Source organism: Salmo salar, chromosome ssa04 (genome assembly GCF_905237065.1).
Source record: "Salmo salar chromosome ssa04, Ssal_v3.1, whole genome shotgun sequence".
NCBI classification, from domain to species: Eukaryota; Metazoa; Chordata; class Actinopteri; order Salmoniformes; family Salmonidae; genus Salmo; species Salmo salar.
Genome location: NC_059445.1, coordinates 11,965,207 through 11,989,871, shown reverse-complemented (window position 1 = coordinate 11,989,871; position 24,665 = coordinate 11,965,207). Strand labels below are relative to the sequence as shown.

Here is a 24,665-nt window from a genome sequence, read left to right as displayed (position 1 = left end):
CTCAGTTCTCTTAATCTTTGTAAACATTCAGAATGGATCATCTCATTATATACACGTCATCACTATTCAGAACTTTGCTCTTCTATAGAAATGAAACTAGCTACTATATTGAATTACTGCAACGGCCAGGAATGCAGAGAAAATATGATTAGAATTCAGAAGATGCTTTCTCATATGATATTTATTATTATACTTCTATTAACACAAATGACTTCCAACATTGTAAACAGTGTAAACCAAAACTCTAAAATGATCTGCAGGGTTAGTAAGAAAAAGGCATCGTTATCAAAATAAAATGGGAAGAAATGCTGCTCAGTAGTCCTTCAGTTTGACGTGGTGTGTGTGTGTGTGTGTGTGTGTGTGGTGTTACTCTTCATGGCTGGCTCTGGATCTGTTCTACAGGGAGCTGAAGTTGGGTTGGATTCCTTAGACGTCTCAAATCTTCTTCCACCTAATGATGACACACACACACACACACACACACACACACACACACACACACACACACACACACACACACACACACACACACACACACACACACACACGATCAACAGAAGCCCCTTATAGACTGAATACATCAGTGGAAAGTCCAATAAGCAGTGAGCAGAAATTCTGCAGTGCCTTGTATAAGTAAGTATAGCAACATACCGAAGCCAACTCCTCTCTCAGCTCATTGTACTTCTGCACGTTGAAGCGCTCCTTCTTGGCACCCTTGTGGAAGTAATACAGGAACTGCCTGTCTTTGGCGTCTGGATAGACATAGTCCTACAGACCAAAACAACCATGATTCATCTGGTGCAGACTAACTTACGTGTGTCACTTCTGAGCATAGTTATCTGGGTTTAAATTCTAATTTGAGATAACTGTGTGAACCTCTATGTAAATCATGCACTGATGTCATTAGGAGATATGATCAGAATACAGGTGATGCACCTAGAAGCGTAACAGAGGAATGTATCAGCCTCCTTGTTGTGGCATGGATGTACACAGTTCATACTGCACTTTTATAAGATAGAACTTACAAAATAACATGGACGCAGGACACAGGTGCTGTGGGACAAACTGGAAGGTTTACCGGTCAGACCATGTCGTGTCATCAAGACCTAGCTGGAGCTTCTTCTATACAGTGCATGCTATACACATAGCAGCCACAGGAGGGCAGACATATGTGGAGATTCCTCTGTTACATTCATTTGATTACATCTACCATTGATGTCAATGCAGAAGTTTGAGCTGCACACAATTATCTAAAGTTAGAATTCAACCCTGATAATTACTGTCTTCATACTGTACAGCGTATGGCAATGGAGGAGTAGGTCACATATGGGAACTTGACTACTCTAACAGCTCCAAGTTGTTGAAAGGAGACCAGGTGTGACTCAAATGAAAATGAAAGCCTCTTGTTCAAGTGCCCTGTAGTGACAGTACTCTTTGTGTACACAAGGGGGAGACACTGTCTTGACTACTTGTATTGAGACCGTGCTGGACATGGGTCCTCCTGTCCTGCTTGGTGAGGACATAGCAGGGTTAGGGTCCTGTACTGTACCTGCTTGGTGAGGACATAGCAGGGTTAGGGTCCTGTACTGTACCTTCTTGGTGAGGACATAGCAGGGTTAGGGTCCTGTACTGTACCTGCTTGGTGAGGACATAGCAGGGTTAGGGTCCTGTACTGTACCTGCTTGGTGAGGACATAGCAGGGTTAGGGTCCTGTACTGTACCTGCTTGGTGAGGACATAGCAGGGTTAGGGTCCTGTACTGTACCTGCTTGGTGAGGACATAGCAGGGTTAGGGTCCTGTACTGTACCTGCTTGGTGAGGACATAGCAGGGTTAGGGTCCTGTACTGTACCTGCTTGGTGAGGACATAGCAGGGTTAGGGTCCTGTACTGTACCTGCTTGGTGAGGACATAGCAGGGTTAGGGTCCTGTACTGTACCTGCTTGGTGAGGACATAGTAGGGTTAGGGTCCTGTACTGTACCTGCTTGGTGAGGACATAGTAGGCGAAGACTCCGATGCTGGTGCAGTAGGTGAGGAAGTAGGTGACGGGCTCCATGACGTCCCAGGAGTACACCCACCAGGTGAGCCAGGCCAAGGCCCCGCCCTGCACAGACAGCAGGGCCACACCTGTCCACAGAGTCCTGGAGGAGTGGAACTCCGCACTGCGCGCTAGCTGTGCCTTCACCTGTACAGGGAATCGTCGGGTCACAGATTACTGGTGATTGCTAAAACAAACTCTCACACTCATGCAATCTTATCTTTGAAGGTTTACCGCGACAGCTTTATGGTTGTCGACCAAAGGGATAGGTAGTAGGAGTCACACAGAGACGAGAGAGAAATAAAGAGAGGAGATACTGACAGAAGGACAGAGAAAGGAGAAGAGAGAAACGGAGTCAGAAGGAGATCCCTCCAGTACCTGTTCTAGAGGTGAGAGGTCCTGTTTGAGTCCATCCAGTCTCTCCAGCAGCTGTCTCTCCTTCAGCAGGTGGTGGTCAGGCAGGTGGAGGGCCGTGTGGAGCAGCTGCACCATGTGCTTCATGTCCTCCACGTCCACCACATGCTCACTGGACACACTGGATGCCTCTGGACACACAACATGGGTGGAATTCATTACAACAGTCACTCTTGGAACTCAGTATTACACTTTGGAAACATGCATCACTATTCCACCAATTCCACCCCAGACTGGAGGTTGGTAATGACGATGAGGAGGAGGATGAGGAGAAGGAGGATCATGCTGATACTCAAGTGACTAATGGTGTTTCTTTTTAGAATTACTGATAAAGATCAATTGATATCTCATCATCATCATCCTCTGTAGCTGCGTGACTGTGGTCCTCTGTAGCTGCGTGACTGTGGTCCTCTGTAGCTGCGTGACTGTGGTCCTCTGTAGCTGCGTGACTGTGGTCCTCTGTAGCTGCGTGACTGTGGTCCTCTGTAGCTGCGTGACTGTGGTCCTCTGTAGCTGCGTGACTGTGGTCCTCTGTAGCTGCGTGACTGTGGTCCTCTGTAGCTCAGTTGGTAGAGCATGTTGCTTGCTACACCAGGGATAGTGGGTTCGATTCTCGGAACCACCCATACTTAAAATGTAAACATGCATGACTAAGTCGTTTCAGAATAAAAGCGGCTGCTAAATGGCATTTATTATTATATCATCATCTTTACCTCTTTCAGGGGAGTGGATGTTGTATACACCATCATTGATGAGGAGCTGGAAGTCTTTGTTCAGGAGACTGTCTATAGAGGTGCTGTTAGCCACCCGCGCACCATCTGTAGGAGACAGGAGGATAACAGATGGATATAGTGTCTACAGGGGTGGTGTCTACAGGGGTGGTGTTAGCTACCCGCGCACCATCTGTAGGAGACAGGAGGATAACAGATGGATATAGTGTCTACAGGGGTGGTGTCTACAGGGGTGGTGTTAGCCACCCGCGCCCCATCTGTAGGTGACAGGAGGATAATAGATGGATATAGTGTCTACAGGGGTGGTGTTAGCCACCCGCACTCCATCTGTAGGAGACAGGAGGATAATAGACGGATATAGTGTCTGTGTACACGACAGACAGTGGCCCATATTCATAAAGTATCTCAGAGTAGGCGTGCTGATCTAGGATCAGTTCTGCCCTGTCCATTAAATCATATTCATTATTATCTAAAAGGCTGAACTGCTCCTAGATAGGCACTCCTACTCTAAAATGCTTTATGAATACGGGAAAATGTTTGCATTTGTGTGTGTGTACAACATATTTGTGTGTGTGTATACAACATATTTGTGTGTGTGTATACAACATATTTGTGTGTGTGTGTGTACACAACATATTTGTGTGTGTGTGTGTACACAACATATTTGTGTGTGTGTGTACAACATATTTGTGTGTGTGTGTGTGTCCTACCCTTGGTGAGCACAGAGACAGAGGTGACTCCTGGGTCTTCTCTCTGCAGGTCATGGATGAGGTCTCCTACAGTCATTAACATGGGCCTGAGGAAGAACAGACAGCTCTCCTGCCTGGAGGGTAGCAGCACGGCCAGCACCGGACGTCCATGTTTATACTGCAACACCACATCTAGACCGCAGACAGAGAAAAACACAGGGTTAAATGGGCAGTTAATGGCCTTGTGTTTAAAATACAGTGCAGCTCATTCTCACTGTTTGAAATAACTGAGCTCATTGCATGCAACAATATATGGATTGTCGCAGGTCTCTGCGTTTATTAATAGTGATATGAACTGTCTACCAAAGAATACAATTCTAAAGCCATTCATCATAGGCTGGCACTTTAGAATAAAGAACTACACTGTGTGTAAAGTCAAGGCAGCCAGAGTAATACATTCAATTGTAGAAAGGTTCACTGTAATGCCAGTATCATACCACTAGAGGGTGCTACAGTACTGCAGAAGACCACTTGGGGAGGACATCTCCACTGTGGCTGTCTGGGATGGATCTGAAATGAGAGAGAGCACATTACAGAATGGATTTATTTTAAACAGGGAGTCCCATTCAGACCAAGGTCTCTTTCAGAAGGAACCATGCGTACACAATTTACAAAACACAAATACTGTACATTTAAGAAACACAAATAACATTAAATCAGCAAATAGGTCTCCAATCAACATTATGAACAGCCTGAGAGGCACCAGAACATACTGTTACAAGGAACTCTGTAGATTTTTCCATACATGGGCGGCAAAGCAACTAAAAACAGAATGTCTTAGTGGCTTATCAGCTCAATATCATCAGTATCAACAGAAGTCCTCCCTTGGCAAACGGTCATGCTGCCAAAGACAGAAAGACAAGCATTTGAAGTTCTACATGATAAAAATGAGAGTCAGCTTCTAATCTACGTGGCATCTTTGTTTTGCCAGGGCATGTCTTGATTAACATTTTAAATGTAGCCAGTCATTGCAAAAGTCATTTTACGGAGATACTGTGTGATAAACATTGAGATAAGGAAATATTTCCAGAATCTAATTTCCAAGAAACTGTATCATCATTATATTACCGCAACATATCTTGCTACATCACCCCCCATGAACCCCAGATATAGCCTACAGCCGACAGATTTGTTTTGCTGACTACACCATGTGAAAGTTTCTGCTGATGCAACATTTCTCCATTTGTATTCAATACCTTCTTGGCCTAGATGGAAGATGGAAAACCATCACTATCCAATTTCACTGAGGTAAATGGTAAAAGGCTGGCTCTCACCAATCTCCACATGACATGAAGCCACAGAGACTTAGCCTGGCTAAACCAGACTGAATGCTGATGCTTGAATACCTGAAAATAGACAGAAAATGGTGCTGAAAGCCTCCAGGTTTCCATATCAACATCCCCACTACAGATTCATCCCCTTCTAAACCCATGCTGAGTAATACAATGATTTGGAGTATTAGGTTTAATGGTTGGGAATACATTGCTGGCACTGCACCTGGAAGTAATGAAAGGAGCTGGTAAGATAAGAACGTAGAGTGATAGCTGTGAAAATGTGTGTGTGTGTGTGTGTGTGTGTGTGTGTATATATATCTCATATGTATGTGCGCACACGCCTGTGTGTGTAAAGAGATTTTGTATAGTGCTACAATTATACCAAACACAAATCCCAATAAGTATTGTGATGCCTTAGGCATGCATTCTGCCACTATTAAAACACATGCTCACAGTGGGTAAAGATACATGGTCGTGTTAAATGTGAGAAATGAATCAGGGTTTATGGTCATAACTGTTGAATTAATGATGTGCTTGCTACAGAACATTACCCCCATCCACACCATTAAAATGGAAATGACTCCACCTGGTAAGAAGAGGACTCGGGGGGGGTTTGCCAACGATGCCTAATGAACATGTAAACACTACTTTCTGGCCAGCAACACCAAGTCAGGCCCCTTGTATTGGAAGCCTATAAAGCGCGTGGCTGCAGTGAGTGACTTTAAAGTGATCAAATGCCAAAAGACTATTCAAAATGTAAAACATTCCTTTCTGATGGCATTAGAAGCCTAATGTGTGACATTGTGACTTTAAAAAGTGATCAAATGTCAATATCTACTCAACTAAATGTAGACTACTTTCTGACCCCACGTAAAGGTCAGTATTAGGAGCTTAAGAGTGAAAAAATGTATTTCTTCAAAATGGATTCCTTCTCCTGTAGAATAACAGTTTAATAGAAAAGGAGTCTGGGTGGTTGAATGAATCGGTGAGTCTCTGTCCCAGCGGCAGTGACATCCAGGGACCTGACAGAGTGGGTGTGCGTGCGTGTCTGACAGCCACTCCTCTTCGACCCTCCAGTCTGTAGCCTGGGCTGTCAGCCAATCAATATCAAGTTAAAGAAGCGGAGTGCTGGAGCCATCCGTACACTGCTATAGCTACAGGTCAAAGACACCGCACAAAGGACAGGGGATATGGTCAGAGGGATGGGAGCAGTGGTGACCCGTCATTAGAGCTTGCCATTAATACATGTTCCATATCAGTTTGCAAACAATATATATATATATCATTGAGTTAATAAAGTCTCCATACAAACATGGTCTCTTTTTTGTTTTCTAGAGTAATGCAGCTCCACAATGCAGGTATTTCAGCCTTGCTCAGCGCTTTCTGTGGTGGTGGGGTAAGCCAGCAGAAAATATGGAGCGTTGCGCTGTGATTGGCTCAGTGTTCTGTCACTCATGGGGTCACTACGTCACCACCAAGTCAAAGGGTAGAGCTAGAAAATTCTAGCCCCTTGGGTGCTGCCATAGAGTTACATTAGAAGTGCCCATCCAAGAAGGCTCAAGGTCATTTGCTACAGATAAAATGACATCAAATCATGTTATATGTACAGTAGCTTTGATTGGACTGATCATGTCAACATCATACTTCCAAAGTCTTAGCTAAGAGTAATCATCATGAATCACGTCGACAATCTACTGGCCATTCCTTTTTAATGTTGTTTAGTAAGCTGTTAGTAGCCCATGTGCCTCACCGTAATCATTTGGTCTATTTACCCCTCTTAATTTCATCTACTGTTCTGACTTGGTGGTGCACATGTAGCCTATAACCTGTTTTACAGAAATGTAATCATCGAATATTCTAAGAGCTTTCATTATTTGATTATATGCCCCTTTATTTATCCTATGGTTCTGACTTGGTGTACAGGGAGAACACTAAGAACGGCCCATGTTCTGAATTCTATCGCTGTACATTTCAAAAGTGCTGAACAAATCGTTATATTGACTACGTCTGTCCTAGCTCGCTCATTAATGTCTTAATCGAAATTACAGATTGCCTCTTATCCGCTTGTCGTCCCCTTATGCCATAGTTTGTACATCTCAATTGTCATTAGAAACCACATTTGTTTAAGCAAGTCAGCCATATCAGCTATGTTTTGTTTTTTTAAAGGCAGTAAATGAGGCTGAATGAACTGTTTCACTGCCAGACAAGGCTCCGCTGATAGCCAGGTGTAGCAGTGGTAAGATGTTGGGACTGCTGTTGGGACTCTACTGTTGGGACAGCTTTATGTAGGCCCTAACAGTTTGTGGGCTGTTGGTCACCCTTATAGTGTAACGCATGTATTGTTTAGTGTTGTGAAGTGGCTTTGCTGGGAGCATCCCACTTTTAATTTGTGTGCCCAGCCAAGACTTACATGCTAAAAATCGCCACTGGATGGGAGATCTATAGACTTACACATCAGTGGTTAAGGTTAAGAGTAAGAAGGCAGGAAAAACTGATAAGAGACGAGAGACATCCATTCCTCGAGTGGGGCAGGCTCCAGCAATAAGCAGGGTAGGTTACTTTCTAAATGTAACCCGTTATCGTTACTAGGGCCCGGGAAGATACCAATATCGCAAAGGTCCTTTAAAAACCTGCTGTATGTAAAATAGTGTGTGCTATTGCTTGGTTGAAGATAAATAAATGTGACTCTGGATGACAACATAGTGATGTTTCTTTCCAACATTAGGGCTCTTTCCCTAAATAAGTTAAATCCGCTTTGTGTTCGGTTTCCTTGCCGTGATACTAACGAGTATCGCGATACTGGTATAGTCCCAGCCCTACTAGTAATTTAATCCAATTCAATAATTGGATTCATAATCAATAAACAATGGTTTCAGTAGGAACTCCACTGGCTGTTAGTTGAAACTCATCATCTTGAGTCTAGGGATGGGCATGTGTAATTGGGTCCTTGAACGGAAGAGCTAGCAATTTTACAACTAATTTCCTGCAATTCTACAAATTCTGCCATAGGGTGGAAGCAAATGCTTGCCGTTTTTAATATGACAACTGATGATCAAATGGGCTCCACCGCGGTCGGTAATTCCAATATGCTTACTACAAGTTTAGATAGCTGGCCACTAGACTAATTTACCAATCTTAAAAAAATAAACCCCCAAAAAAATACAGCTGACATGGGCTAATTAAGTGACTGCTTATGCACATCCAAATTTCAAAATGCACCTTCTGTATTCTATTATTCTAACTCTCAACAGTAAATTGAGACCCAGACTGAGTTCCAAAATGTAAAAAGGTAGATATAAAATGGGCTGCCATCCCTGGCCTGGGCTATAAACCCCCTAAACCTAGTTCCACACTAAAAATATGCACAAAACAAAAACTGTTCGATAAAGACAAAAAAGAGCATACTTTCTTCAGAATCATTATTTATTTAACCATTATTTTACCAGGTAAGTTGACTGAGAACACATTCTCATTTACAGCAACAACCTGGAGAATAGTTACAGGGGAGATGAATGAGCCAATTGGAAGCAGGGGATGATTAGGTGGCCATGATGGTATGAGGACCAGATTGGGAATTTAGCCAGGACACCAGGGTTAACACCCCGACTCTTACGATAAGTACCATGGTATCTTTAATGACCTCAGAGACTCAGGACACCCGTTTAACGTCCCATTCCTAAAAAAACTGCACCCTACACCCGGGTAAGCGTATACAGTGGGGGACTTTTTTTTTTTTTGATCCCCTGCTGATTTTGTACGTTTGCCCACTGATAAAGAAAGGATCAGTCTATAATTTTAATTTTAGGTTTATTTGAACAGTGAGAGACAGAATAACAACAAAAATATCCAGAAGAATGCATGTCAAAAATGTTATAAATTGATTAGCATTTTAATGAGGGAAATACATATTTGATCCCCTCTCAATCAGAAAGATTTCTGGCTGCCAGGTGTCTTTTATACAGGTAACGAGCTGAGATTAGGAGCACATACTTTTTCCCTTCACTGTACCTTCTCTCCAAACAGATGTTGTGGCCGTAACTCATCACCACACAGTGTTCAATGTGGAATTGTTCATCCATTTTGAACATCCCAAAGACCCAGGCAGAATAAACTAAATTAAACATCTGTATATGGAAAAGACAGATTTCAACTCTCCAAATTGAGCCCCGTTTTAAATGATCACTGAGAATAACTGTACCAGGCACAAGATGTGTTTAATTCACACTGACAACTACTTTTATTTGGAAAAATATTCTGTTCCATTTTATTCTGTTGTCTTACATAATCTTTTTTTACTATAAAATAGGTGTCTTGACTCAAGAAGGGCTCAAGAAATAAGAGCGTCTTGTCTGCTAAATGAACAAAACAAGGCTATGCTATTGCACAGCCATAGGTGTCTACAAGCAAGCTCCACTGTGTTCCACTATAACCAGTTGATATTACAGATTGTGTTCCACGATGAACTATAACCAGTTGATATTACAGATTGTGTTCCACGATGAACTATAACCAGTTGATATTACAGATTGTGTTCCACGATGAACTATAACCAGTTGATATTACAGATTGTGTTCCACGATGAACTATAACCAGTTGATATTACAGATTGTGTTCCACGATGAACTATAACCAGTTGATATTACAGATTGAATAAATTAATATTAAATGGCACTTGTTTTTTTAAATGACTGAATATACTGTATATGGGGCAATTTAACAATTAGTGATCTGTAATGGTTATGATAAATTAGGCACCATTGTGATCTGTTGGCATATAGGTAAATGCGCACATAACTTATTCCAGACCCCTGAAACCCCACCTCTTTAAGGAATACCTGGGATAGGATAAAGTAATCCTTCTAACCCCCCCCCCCACCCTCCCCCCAAAAAAGATATAGATGTACTATTGTAAAGTGGTTGTTCCACTGGATATGATAAGGTGAATGCAACAATTTGTAAGTCGCTTTGGATAAGAGCGTCTGCTGAATGACGTAAATGTAAGTGCGGGCATTGTGTTCTAAAAATACTCAGTCAGATTAGTGCTTGACAATGCACAGTGGCCACAGCCGCAATTCAGGGGGAAAATATTCCCTCCCTCTTATCGCTCTCGTTAGTGAAATGCTTTTTGTGGTGACGGGGACAGGAGAGGCATTTGAGCACTGTGACGTTTGTTTGTGTTTGTGTGTGCGCATTTGTTTGTCTACGTTTGTGTGTATGCATGTGTGCGTTTGTCTGTTGTGTGTGTGTTTTATACATGTGAAAAAGTGCACGGATAAGGAGCCGAGCGTCAATCTCGGAGGCCGAGGTAGTTTATCTCTGGGGTGAAGATGCGCCGTGCATAGGGAGTAGTGGTTAGAGCGCTGACGACAGCTAATTCAACACCGGGAAATCTGTAGGCAGTCAGGTTCAATGCCATGTTGTACCGTTCCCATCATACAAAACATAAAATGGGAGATGACTCATGGTCAAACAGGAACACACTCAGAGCTATAGAATGAATACCATAATACAGTATTCCCTTCATACATCAATGGGGTGACAGAATGTATTGGCCTTCATTAAGAGCTACAGTATGAATACCATAATACAGTATTCCCTTCATACATCAATGGGGTGACAGAATGTATTGGCCTTCATTAAGAGCTACAGTATGAATACCATAATACAGTATTCCCTTCATACATCAATGGGGTGACAGAATGTATTGGCCTTCATTAAGAGCTACAGTATGAATACCATAATACAGTATTCCCTTCATACATCAATGGGGTGACAGAATGTATTGGCCTTCATTAAGAGCTATAGAATGAATAATCCTGCACGTTTCCTACCTCCCAGCCAAGCACCTGGGGGTTTAGATGAGCCACTCATGTAGCCCTCAGCGAGACACGGGCCGAGTCAAGTGCAATTCAAACAAGAGGGACGACTCCATCAGCATCACCAGCGGCCTCCAATTAGACGTGCACTCTTCCCCACATCCTCCCCTCCAATCAACATGCACGGTGTTGAGGTAACTGCTGCCGCCACAGCGCCCTGGCCCTTCGGTGACATTCACACATTTTGTGACTCCTTCAAGGAACAGAGGCTAGTAGCTACAGCTGATATTAATCAACTTCTGTTCCTTCATCTCATGTCTTATCTCCAAATGTCATTTTCCATATCTCAAAACAATAGACTGCATGATGGAACAGATTCCACCCCAGAGGAACTATATTCATTTTGAGTGGTTTGTTCTCAGAGCCAGACACAGCACAGTGGCATCATGATAAACTGTCCTTTCCTCCTCCACTTGTATACGGTTACCAGGAGTTCAAAGTGATATGCTCTGTTTCCCCACTATCAGTTTGGAGTCCAGGACAGAAATAAAGTTGGTTTTCAGAGGGTCAGTACAGCAGCAGCTTGGTGATAAACTGTCCTTTCCTCCTTAGTAAGGTGGAGCAGCTATAGCCAGTAGTGTTCATCGGGGGACATCATGGTGATTGATTGGTGACAGTCACAGGCTGGCTGGTTAATTTCTCCAGTGGCCGGCCGCCTAGAGCCCAGGCAGGCAGGCAGGCAGGCAGGCAGGCAGGCAGGCAGGCAGGCAGGCAGGCAGGCAGGCAGGACCAGACCCAGTTATTATGGCTCCTGTCACAGGCTGAGCTATGGCCCCTCGTGGGGGCCCTGCATGGGGGCCCTGTTTCAGTACCCATCACTCACTGTACCACGACCCAGGGTTCCAACACCATCTCATGCTGAATGGTTTCTTCCAGGGGCGAAAATCTGATATCAACTTTGGAGGGGACAATTACATTACATTTTCTCAAGAGCAATTCCTGAGGGGGACACCAAAAGTAGTGCTGTAACACACAGCCTACATTGTAATATGGTAAATGTATATTGAGGAACCAAAGAAATAAGGTGTTTGCCGTACTCCTAACTACCGGTACCCAAAACTACACAACTAATCACAACAGCAATACCATTGCCTTTAACAAATCTTAGTTCAGTCACCAGTTTAAGTTGAGAGTGGGGGTATCCATGGCATTTTCCAATTATGTTCCTATTTTACAAGTCAAAAACATTGAGAACCTTTCATAATGTTGCCAAACAAAGACTCAACAAACTTACCTGAGACTCCCTGTCTCTGCCAGTCTGTCCCTGCATATCTGTCCCCAACTCTGCTGTCTGTGTGCCATCTGTTGCCTGCTCTGCCTAATGACATCATTGTGAAACATTTCCATTAGAATTTAATTTCTTTCTTATGAACATTTTATCAACTAGTCTTTGAGATATTAGGCTACTAGGGTTCTTACTATGCGTTTTGGTGTATTGAAAAATACTCTGATGTCCGTCTTTTATTTTTCTGCCATTTTTCTACCTGGCTGGTTGGCTGGCTACACACACAGTGTGTAGGTTATTTACAGTAGGAAATGGGCTTCTATCATCTTCAATCATTCTATTTGGGCTTCGATCTAAAAGGTAGCTAGCAAATGTGAAACGGATTAAAATGACAAGAGTTGACAGCTGTATGAGTTCACCATTTACACAACATATGCTGCAACCTTTTGTAATTTTAATAGTTTGTTTCATATTGGCTGGCTTCCAACAATAGCTGAATTTGCAAAGCTAGCGAGCACCAATTCAGTTTCAGTGGTGTTTTCTATAATCTTTGCTACCCGGGTTAAATAAAGGTGAAATAAAATAAATAAATAAAAGTTCACTTGCGACAATTTAGCTTTTGCAACGAGACCATTAAATATATTTAAGACAATGGTAGAAGAGTGTAGTTATGTTCAGTTTGGATTTCAGTTTATCGCTAACCTTATCACAGGGACTTTGAAGCACTAACTTACATCATCTGCATGCTGATTCCATCTTTGACGACGCCACATAAATGGAATAGGTACTAGCTAGCTTAATAGTTAATATTTGCGCGCTAGCTCTGCATATTCAGCTAGTGTGTGTGCGCGATTGACTGGATTAACCTCACGTCAGTTACGTGCATTGAGTGCCTTTCAGACAGTAGATACGACCTCTCTGTTACCTAGCAAGATAAGGAGCTGGCAGTGGATCAAACCATTGTGAGGCAAAGCGTGGGGGGGGTTGCAATCTTTTGAAACTTAAAAACGCGCTATTAAGTGTCTATAATCAGCACAATTGCTTTCAATGCGTATTATTAATATTATTTAAATTACATAGTTATGTTATGTTTCAGTGATATATTGGGGGGGACAAATCATATTTTTCCCAGGATGGGAAATCCCCCCCCGGGATTTCCGCCCCTGGTTTCTTCGCCACTTTTCGTGTAGATCTGAACGTCTCTGATGGGTGCAAGCAACATACCAACCTATCAGAAGGAATGGTTGAGCAATTGCATTTGGCTTAAACCTATCAAATCCTTTCCGATCTACAGGAGTGTCTAAGGACTAGGGGCTTGGTGTTTGAGTTGGAATTCAGCACCAACAGACCAATAGTGTGGCCAGTCTGGGTCCACCTCACACCCACCCAGCTCTGACAAATCCTCTCTCATTTACAAGAGTGTCTAGGTGGTACAGTACGAGGGGCTATGGGGCGATTTGGACTGGAATTTAGCACCAACCAATGGCGTGGCCAGCCTGGGTCCACCCAGCCCTGACTGACTGACCAGAAGAGGAGGAGTTATCCTTTTGGGTGCAGCTGGACACGGCCCGGGAAACAAAGACTATCTTGCAGCAGGTAGCCTAGCGGTTAGAGCGTTGGGCCAGTAACCAAAAGGTTGCTATTTCTGGGGCTGAACTCATTTGGACGACTGGTCGATTGTTTGGTTGTTAGGCTGTTGGTCGAACAAGATTTCTTTAGTAGAGGAGTAACACACAAAAAAAATATGATCGGCGCCTGTCTGAGTGGACTGATCCATTGTGGAGGCCGTGGGGGAGGCAGTCCATCACTAAGACGTGCTACTGAAATTGTATATGGTTATATTAAGAACAATTTGTGCAACACAAATAAAAATATTATTTTTTAACAAATGCGTTTTCTCCTCCGTTAGACAGGGGTTGCTGTTGACGGTTCATAGTGCGCTGTTTAACTGCCGCCTTTTCCTAGACCATGTTGCTACGTGCATAATAGAAAGGTTTCTCTCAAATTGTGAGCACAAATGTGTTTACTTCTCTGTTAGTGAGCATTTCTCCTTTGCCAAGATAATCCATCCACCTGACAGGTATGGCATATCAAGAAGCTGATTAAACTGCACCTTGTGCTGGGGATAATAAATGTGCAGTTTTGTCACACAACACAATGCCACAGACGTCTCAAGTTGAGGTTCAGTACAGCAGCAATTGGCATGCTGACTGCAGGAACAACCAGAGTTGTTGCCAGAGAATTTAATGTTAATTTCTCTACCATAAGCCACCTCCAATGTCATTTTAGAGAATTTGGCAGTACGTCCAACCGGCCTCACAACCGCAGACTACATGTTATTTTTTTAACCTTTAATTAACTAGGTAAGCCAGTTAAGAAAAAAAAAATCTTATTTACAATGACGGCCTACCCCGGCCAAACCCGAACAATGCTGGGCCAATTGTGTGCCGCCCGATGGGACTCCCAATCACGGCCGGATGTGATTCAGCCTGGATTCGAACCAGGGACTGTAGTGACGCCTCTTGTACCGAAATACAGTACCTTACACCGCTGTGCCACTCGGGAGCCTCATGTGTAAGGCGTCGTGTGGGCGAGCGGTTTGCTGATGTCAACGTTGTGAATAGAGTGCCCCATGGTGGCGATGGGGTTATGTTATGGACAGGGATAAGCAATTTGAACGCAGAGATAAGGCCCATTGTTGTCCCATTCATCCGTCGCCATCACCTCATGTTTCAGCAGGCTAATACACGGCATGCAAGGACCTGTACACAAATCTTGAAAGCTGAAAATGTCCCAGTTCTTCCATGGCCTGCATACTCACCAGAAATGTCACCCATTGAGCATGTTTGGGATGGTCTGGATCGACAGCGTGTTTCAGTTCCCACCAATATCAAATAGAGGTCGACCGATTAATCAGCATGGCCGATTAATTAGGGCCGATTTCAAGTTTTCATAACAATCGGTAATCTGCATTTTTGGATGCCGATTATGGCCGATTACATTGCATTCCACGAGGAAACTGCGTGGCAGGCTGACCACCTGTTACGCGAGTGCAGTAAGGAGCCAAGGTAAGTGTCTAGCTTATCTTATAAAAAAACAATCTTCACATAACCACTAGTTAACCTAGTAATATCATCAACTATGTGTAGTTAACTAGCTTGCCCTGTGTTGCATATAATCAATGCGGTGCCTGTTAATTTATCATTGAATCACAGTCTACTTCGCCAAACGGGTGATGATTTAACAAAAGCACATTCGCGAAAAAAAGCACAATCGTTGCACGAATGTACCTAACCATAAACATCAATGCCTTTCTTAAAATCAATACACAGAAGTATATATTTTTAAACCTGCATATTTAGCTAAAATAAATGAATGTTAACAGGCAATATTAACCAGGTGAATTTGTGTCACATCTCTAGCGTTCATTTCACGCAGAGTCAGGGTATATGCAACAGTTTGGGCCGCCTGGCTCGTTGCAAACTAATTTGCCAGAATTTGACATAATTATGACATAACATTGAAGGTTGTGCAATGTAACAGCAATATTTAGACTTAGGGATGCCACCCGTTAGATAAAATACGGAACGGTTCCGTATTTCAATGAAAGAACAAAGATTTTGTTTTCGAAATGATAGTTTCCGGATTTGACCATATTAATGACCAAAAGCTCGTATTTCTGTGTTTATTATATTATAATTAAGTCTGATTTGATAGAGCAGTCTGACTGAGCGGTGGTAGGCAGCAGCAGGCTCGTAAGCATTCATTCAAACTTTACTCCCGTTTGCCAGCAGCTCTTAGCAATGCATGATCACAGCGCTGTTTATGACTTCAAGCCTATCAACTCCTGAGATTAGGCTGGCAATACTAAAGTGCCTATTAGAACATCCAATAGTCAAAGGTATATGAAATACAAATGGTTTAGAGAGAAATAGTCGACGCGTCATAATTCCTATAATAACTGCAACGTAATATTTCTTTACTGGGAATATTGGACCACCAGCTTTCATATGTTCTAAGCAAGGAATTTAAACGTTAGCTTTTTTACATGGCACATATTGCACTTTTACAAAAAACATTTCAATTTCATTACACTGTACAGGTTAGACATTTGCACGTGTGAAACAGGACAAATACAAGCACCCCCTATTTGACCTTCTGAATGGTTCCCATGTAATAAACAGTTCTAGGGGCCAGGGATGAAAAACAGAGGGATGAAGAAACCAAATTACCGGCTGCTGTCATGAGCTCAGGCTGCACTGTACCATGAAAGTGATTTGAGTTAAGGCATTTATCTTCTCTCTTTCCTTTCGAAAACGTTCTCTTAGAGAGGAAAAGAGGGAGGGTGAGCGAAAGAGTGGGAGAGAGAGAGAGGGGGGAGGGGGCAACGATTGGAAATGCAGCTGTGAGAACATGGAGAGAGCAGAAAGACTAAAACATAAGGAAAAAGGGAAAGGCAGCATGCAGAGAGAGGCTGGTGAGAGGCGGATGTAAGTCAGCCAGGTTGGATGAGTATAGGACGTCCTGGTGATAAAGCAAAAATGATAGAGAGCTGGAACTTGAGTTTTTATTCCTCTACGTACTGCAACAGACATATTACATATTGGTCTGAATTCGGTTTTTATACTGTTTGGAGCAGTTCATTGTTTTGAATGACTCTTTACAGGGAGGTTACTGTTAAGACAACAGACTGCAGTAGCTAAGGGTCAGCTGCTGTATTCAAGTCCTAGTTGAAATGCAGAGTAGATTAACAATATATTAAGCGTGTGTCAGGAATAGAAGTGGGTAAGTGGGTATTAGATAACTGGCAGGTAGCTAGGCCTAGATAAGTGGGTTTCCTAACAACTCACCCTTTATTACCAAAACCACACAAACATATTCATCAGCAATCGCTAGCTGGCTACCACCCGGGTACTCAACCCTGCACCTTAGAGGCTACTGCCCTGTATACAGAGAAATGGAATCACTGGCCACTTTAATAATGTTTACATACTGCGTTACTCATCTCATATGTAAATACAGTATTATATTCTACTGTATTTAGTCAATGCCACTCCGACATTGCTCATCCTGCTATTTATATATTTCTTAATTCCATTCTTTTACTTTTAGATTTGTGAATTGTTAGACACTACTGCACTGTTGGAACTAGGAACACAAGCATTTCGCTACATCTGTAATAACGTCTGCTAAATGTGTATATGACCAATAAACTTGATTTGCTTCGCAAAAGAGATTGAAAAAAACTTTTAGTTTTTCACAAATAGGTATTGTTTCAGGAGATTCCTCTTAAAATATGTAACTGCATATTGGATGGCCAGTGGCTTGCCTCTTACAATGACAGTTACAGGCGGAAAATGACAAGCACTTTTCTGGCTATTCAGCTTCCTTCCTTGAGTAATCGGAGGTATATTCAGACTGTCAGTTGGTAGCATGGCATATGAGAGCATAAATAACCATTTTAGAACAGTGTGCATACTTGTCGCATAATCTTGCCTGCGTTCCAAGATCTTCAATAAAACATTTTAGATTCATTCCAAAATGTATACGCAAATTACACTATCACGCTTGGCAGAAAAAGGTTCCATTCTAATAGAGCAACTGAACCAGCTATGTCTTTTTAACTCCTTAGTTATAGGCCTAAACAATGATAGCAGGTTGACCCCACAAACCCGCCAACCTGCATACCAGTGGAGGCTGCTGGGGGGAGGACAGCTCATAGTAATGTCTGGAATGGATTCAATGGAATGGTATCAACCACGTTTGGTACCATTCCAGCCATTATTATGAGCCATCCTCCCCTCTGCAGCCTCCACTGGTATGCAGTGGAGAGCATCAACCAACCAGCCAATCAACCAACCAGCCAATCAACCAACCAACCAGCCAATCAACAGACAGAGTAACCAGACAGCAATCTGACACTGAGGCAATAAGACATTCTTCTCTGTTGGGTGACAGTTAAGACAACTTTTGAAGAGAGAGTTTGTGAACTTCTATAACACAGGGTGATCTTGCAAGCTAGCCACCTACAGCTAGCAAGTTAGCAAACCAAATGTATAGCTGGAGCTCTGAGCTGGAGAAAATAAGATAGTTAACTTAGGGTTGAGATATTTAGTGGGCAAACATTAGTAGTGAATCACCTCTTGTGCTGCTCAACAGTGAATTGTCACGTTTGCTCTATGTGCCATTTGTAAACATACAATAGAAATGTTTTTAATTGGCGGTATTGAAAAGCATACCGTCGGTACTTCAGAATAACCTGAGCCTAATAAACTGAGCCTCTACTGGATACCACAGGACTGAAATCCTATGGAAACTGGGCCTCTACTGGATACCACAGGACTGAAATCCTATGGAAACTGAGCCTCTACTGGATACCACAGGACTGAAATCCTATGGAAACTGGGCCTCTACTGGATACCACAGGACTGAAATCCTATGGAAACTGGGCCTCTACTGGATACCACAGGACTGAAATCCTATGGAAACTGGGCCTCTACTGGATACCACAGGACTGAAATCCTATGGAAACTGAGTCTCTACTGGATACCACAGGACTGAAATCCTATGGAAACTGAGCCTCTACTGGATACCACAGGCCTGAAATCCTATGGAAACTGGGCCTCTACTGGATACCACAGGCCTGAAATCCGTAGGAAACTGAGCCTCTACTGGATACCACAGGACTGAAATCCGTAGGAAACTGAGCCTCTACTGGATACCACAGACCTGAAATCCTATGGAAACTGGCGACAAATAGCCTCTCAGGGGATATCAACAGTCAGTTTTTCTGTCACAACCCCTTTATGAAATAGTAGGTATTCATGTCCATTTAGTATTTAAACATTATGCTCCCCATCAGCTGCTGCCAAGGTTCCAAACAGGATGAAACAGTTATAACACATAATTACATCCTTACTCTAATACTACAATATAATATCCACAATACTACAATATTACAGTGTGTGTGTGTGTGTGTGTGTGTGTGTGTGTGTGTGTGTGTCTTCACAGTGCGCGTTGTGCTTTTTAAATCTGATTTTACTGTTTGACTGAGTTACTTGATGTGGAAGAGAGTTCCATGTAGTCATGGCTCTATGTAATACTGTGTGGTTCCCAGTCTATTCTGGACTTGGTGGCTGTGAAGAGACCCCTGGTGGCATGTCCTGTGGGGCATGTATACGTGTCTGAGCTGTGTGTTAGCTGTTTGAACAGACAGTTCGGTGCGTTCAACACGTCAATTCCTCTCACAAACACGAGTTGTGATGCAGTCACAGAGAATGGTATTGACACACAGAATGGGAGCACAGTAGACACGTAAACCTCTCTGCCTGAGCGGCGTCCCACCATCCATCTTCTGACTGCTAGGCTGCGGTCCCAACTGTTGGGGCCTGGTCAAAAGTAGTGCACTAAATAGGTAATAGGGTGCCATTTGGGACACATCCCCACTCTATAATAAAAGAGAGTGGTGCGGTCCCGTTGGGGGATGGGAATACTAATGAAGAGTCTCTAAACGGATACCACATTCATTACATTGATTCCCTGGGCATTGTAAAATCCAGGGTGTGATGACTCAACCGACTAATAGTTCCTATTTGGCCTCGGACTACAATGGATATTTTTGTTACTAGCTGGTTTGAAAGCGGTTTGTCAATGGCCCAAGTTCTGCAAGGCATTTAAAGGCCTACGTGATTGAAGCTAGTGGTGCAGACCTGAGCAAAACAATTACGGTTACACAAATGGAATAGCAGGATGGACTCTTGACTAGGAGGCTGTGTAGAACTGAAGAAAGCAGTGATGGTTACATTGAGTGTGGAATAAGGCTGGATGCAACAACTAATGGGTTCTGACAAGTCTGGTTTAGCTGGAGGTGAGTTAGTGACAGTGAGTTGGCTAGTTCTTGCTCTGCAGCTGTCCACTCCTGGGGGGAGGGGGGTCTCGCTCACTCTCTAACACTCACTCTCTCACTACAGATTAATAGGAACATCCATCATTAACATCCTCATAGTTTGTTGTTGTGTGGGCCAACAGTTAAGCAGCGAGCGAAATTACAACTGCATTCTCCTGGCTTTTTGGAGGATATTATTTGGCAACCCACATTTCCCATTAAAATCAGGATAAATCCCCAATAGGCTCTGGTTATAAACCAGGAGTATGGGAGTGCAGTGGTAGCAATATGCAGCCATAAACCTTTAAAATGACAGCCCACTATACAACAGCTGATTTTATCCAATTGAGATCTGACAAAGGAGTGACTATAGCTTCAGCCCTCAGGCAAATGCCATGCAAACGGCAGCATGGATGGCTAGAATAACGATGGATGGTTAGAGTGGTTGGATACCATGGTGCTCTGGCTCCCCAGTCTTCCAATTACTGTCATACTGTAGTGAAATATGACCCGGGTTGCTAAAGCCGCCACACACTGTTGCAGTGTGGGGTGTGCTGAGAGAGCGAGAGAGAGACCTTTCGTGCCATATTACCTGCAAAATATGTAACCTCCTGCCACACCCATAATAACATCGCTAACTGTCTTTCTTAACTATTTAATTGTCCTCATTCCTTTATTTCTGTCTTGTCCTGTTCATTGTTATTACTCATTGAGTATTATTATTTTTCCTATTATTATCCTCATCATCTATCTGCGTCATCATTGATTTGAGAGAGAGAGACACAGAGAGAGAGACAGAGAGAGAGAGACACACAGAGAGAGAGACACAGAGAGAGAGAGAGACACAGAGAGAGAGAGAGACACAGAGAGAGAGAGAGACACAGAGAGAGAGACACACAGAGAGAGAGAGACACACAGAGAGAGAGACACAGAGAGAGAGAGAGAGACACAGAGAGAGAGAGACACAGAGAGAGAGAGACACAGAGAGAGAGAGACACAGAGAGAGAGAGACACAGAGAGAGAGACACAGAGAGAGAGACACAGAGAGAGAGACAGAAGGACAGAGAGAGAGACGAGAGACAGAGATAGAGATAGAGAGAGCTCCTAGCTTCCTGCTGTTACTGTTTGGCTTATACCCCCTGGACATGTGTAAGGACATATTGAAGGACATACAGCCCATATTTGATACATGGTTCAAACGTTTAAAATTCATATACCCCTTTACTCCCCAACTCGTCCCAAGTCAGCATTTTTCATGTTAGCTTATCTGGGTCGAACCAAAGTGCTCTTGTTTCACAAAGGCAGATAGAGATGGGAAGTGGCACTGACAGTCTGGAATTATGCAAGCTACAATGACTAACACATACAGTTAAAAATAACCCCAGGGGTTTTCATCTCCAAACACAACATCCTTTTACTGCAGTAGCTAATAACGCACTTCTGGGCTTTAAACTATTTTAATGCTCAGCACTCTGAGGTGAGGAGTCTGGTAGGTTCCATATTAGAGAAAGATGGCATCAGGTTTCCTATTCAGTTGGTGGTGGATATGTTCTGAACAGGAGACCGGGGGATAAGCTACTGCCCATCTTGTCCATTGAGAAGACCATGTATGAATGAATGAGTGACATTTTATTTTCCTGTCAAATCACCAGTTGGCATCCCATCCCTTACGGGATTAACTGACACATAAACATTAAAATAATTCACTATGATAAATCAGTGATAATTCTTCCGGTGTTGTGTTCAGCTCGCACCGCATAAAGAGGGAAAAATCAATCAATACCTAATAGTAAATAAGCTTATCCGAGCATTAATTACACAAACGGTTTCCTGCTGAACACGACCCTGACAAACAGATAGATGGGCAGCCAGTCGGGTCTAGTGATTGGACGACTGACTCCTGTAATTCCCTCCAATCACGGCTCTAGATGGATGAAAGCCTCTCTATTACACACTGACTCATCAGACAAGAGGGCCTGTCAGGAGCAGATAAACACTGTGTGTGTGTGTGTGTGTGTGTCTGTCGGCGTCTGGGAGGGGGGGGGGACAATGCTCTATCAGTGTCATGTTGTTGCTTTGATGACCCCCCCCCCCTCCGGAGCGCGGCCGCGTTCACAAGAGTATCAATCTACCCAGATGTTCTGTGGTGATAGTCATTGACGTGTGACTATGAAAACTCCCCCTTCCATTCTGGCTGACAGTGATGTGTGGTGCTGTGTAGAAAATGTGGGGTAATTGTACACTGAGTATACCCCCACATTAGGAACACCTTCCTAATATTCAGTTACACCCCCCCCCCACCTTTTGCCCTCAGAACAGTCTCAATTCGTCGGGGCGTGGACGCTACAAGGTGTCGAAAGATGTTCCACAGGGATGCTGGCCCATGTTGACTCCAACGCTTCCCACAGTTGTGTAAAGTTGGCTGGATGTCTTTTGGGTGGTGGACCATTCTTGAGACAAAGAAGAAACTGTTCAGCGTGAAAAAAACAGCAGCGTTGCGGTTCTTGACAGAAACCAGTGCGCATGACACCCACTACCATACCCCACTCACTTTAATCTTTAGTCTTGCCCATTCACCCTCTGAATGGCAGACATTCTCAATTGTCTCAAGGCTTAAAAATCCTTCTTTAACCTGTCTCCTCCCCTTCGTCTACACTTGATTGAAGTGGATTAAACAAGTGACATCAATAAGGGATCATAGCTTTCACCTGTTCAGTCTGTGTCATGGAATGTTTTGTACACTTAGTTTATTCACCATACGTGATGACGTTGCACAAATGTAATTCCCCACAGAATGACCTAACTGTCTTGCAACAACTGCAGGGGGAGAGACAGAGATACAGTACAGCGACAGTAGTAAGGCATGGGTGGTACAGGGACATGTCTACTGGGATCAAAGTACAGCCCTGGGCCAAGACAGCCCATGTGATATTGGCAGGGCTGGCTGCACCTTCCTTGGAGAGACCTAACAACACTCTTGTGCTTAGCTGACAGGTGTCTGCCAGACGGCCACCATTCTAATGAAACAGTTCATTAAGGAGGCTAGACAGCGCGCACACACACACACACACACACACACACACACAGACACACAGACACACAGACACACACACACACACAGACACACAGACACACACAGACACACAGACACACACACACACACACACACACACTTTGTTCAGTGTTGCATGATGTTTATATTAATCTCACATAACTCACATTGCGATCTTCATGAACTTGGAGAAGAACCTCATTAGAGTCTCGTACCAGTAGTCCCAGGGGACTACATATTATTATTCACGTCATGCCAACACTCTGGGTGACATGGTGTTGACATTCTAGTTAGGAAATCACTGAGCTCTTACAGTTACTTATTCATTATGCATGGGATAGGTGACACTTTAGTGCAGTCATCTGAAGCTAAGGAGAGTGACGCCAAGAGGGGAAAAGGAGAACAAAGAGACAGAGGGAGAGAGAATCGTTCAATTCAAGGGTTGGTGTGTGTGTGTGTGTGTGTGTGTGTGTGTGTGTGTGTGTGTGTGATCGCCAACCTGTCTTCTGCATTCAGTTTCACTACATTATATGACTATATTCAGAGAGAGGAAAGCTATTTCTTCCTCATTTAACAACATGTCAAGACGTGACGGAATGGATGTGAAACCCCTCTCTCGATTCAATGCTTTGCTAATTGAAATGCATCACTGTATTCTCTAGACTGCCTATATCCTTTTCACGGTAGGCCTATTGATTACTTCAAGGATCCGTAATTCTGTTACAATCTAGTGTACTTCAAAGCAGTGCAGTTTAAGATGGAAACGACGACTAAAATATTTGAAACAACGACATGCATAACACCCTCGCTCAACTATCTCACTATTTGACAGTTCATTGGAACTCTATAACCGGTTTCCCAAACCAACAGAGCATGTACGGTGCAGGCCGACAATAACAGACTACTGTTCAAAACTTGTGAAGACACAAAAGACTAGTTTGGATGTTTACATAACGACGCGGAGGTCCCATCTATAAACTCTTGCTACAACGTACTACTCCCACACCGTAGTTTCAGTTTACCGTATGCAGTAATTTCACCGGAGATCGGGTTGTTTTGAGTGCGTAGAGGAACGGTTCAGTACATCCGACAACTCCAGCCCGGAGTTTGGCGAACATTCGCAACGAAGCCATCGTCGTTAAATTAGTCCATGCGTTCTGGCATACTGAGCAGAAGAACCTTGTAGAAAACCTGCCTAGAAGCAGGATCTTCGTATCGTATTCCAGTCGACAACGGACTGTTTTGCGTGTAAACAGACCGAGGGCGGATGAGATAAGAGATAGGGTCTGAGCACAGCCCGAGAGAGAGAGCAACGTACCGTTTCCTCCGTGTGCAGCAGTCAGTGGTGACAAGCAGAGCGCGCCCGCGTGACAGACTTTATTCTCTTCGCTTTGGTGGCTGTCACAATGGCAGAGGTCGGTTA

The 24,665-nt window shown here is 43.4% G+C and overlaps 1 protein-coding gene across 2 annotated transcripts; it reads right to left on the bottom strand.

Annotated features, from left to right (window-relative positions):
- Nucleotides 1-163: 163 nt before the first annotated feature.
- On the bottom strand, nt 164-24,605 carry LOC106610343 (calcium uniporter protein, mitochondrial). Of its 2 annotated transcripts, none has more exons than XM_014209655.2 (8): nt 24,265-24,605; nt 4,368-4,440; nt 3,892-4,062; nt 3,164-3,268; nt 2,415-2,581; nt 1,980-2,183; nt 652-768; nt 164-451 (listed from the first exon to the last, which is right to left on the bottom strand). In XM_014209655.2, the coding sequence occupies exons 1-8, from the start codon at nt 24,373-24,375 to the stop codon at nt 374-376; spliced, it is 1,026 nt and encodes a 341-aa protein (XP_014065130.2). In that variant the 5' UTR covers nt 24,376-24,605; the 3' UTR covers nt 164-373. The 2 variants fall into 2 exon arrangements, with proteins under 2 accessions (XP_014065130.2, XP_045572443.1); XM_045716487.1 differs by lacking the exon at nt 24,265-24,605 and adding an exon at nt 5,205-5,231.
- Nucleotides 24,606-24,665: the final 60 nt, after the last annotated feature.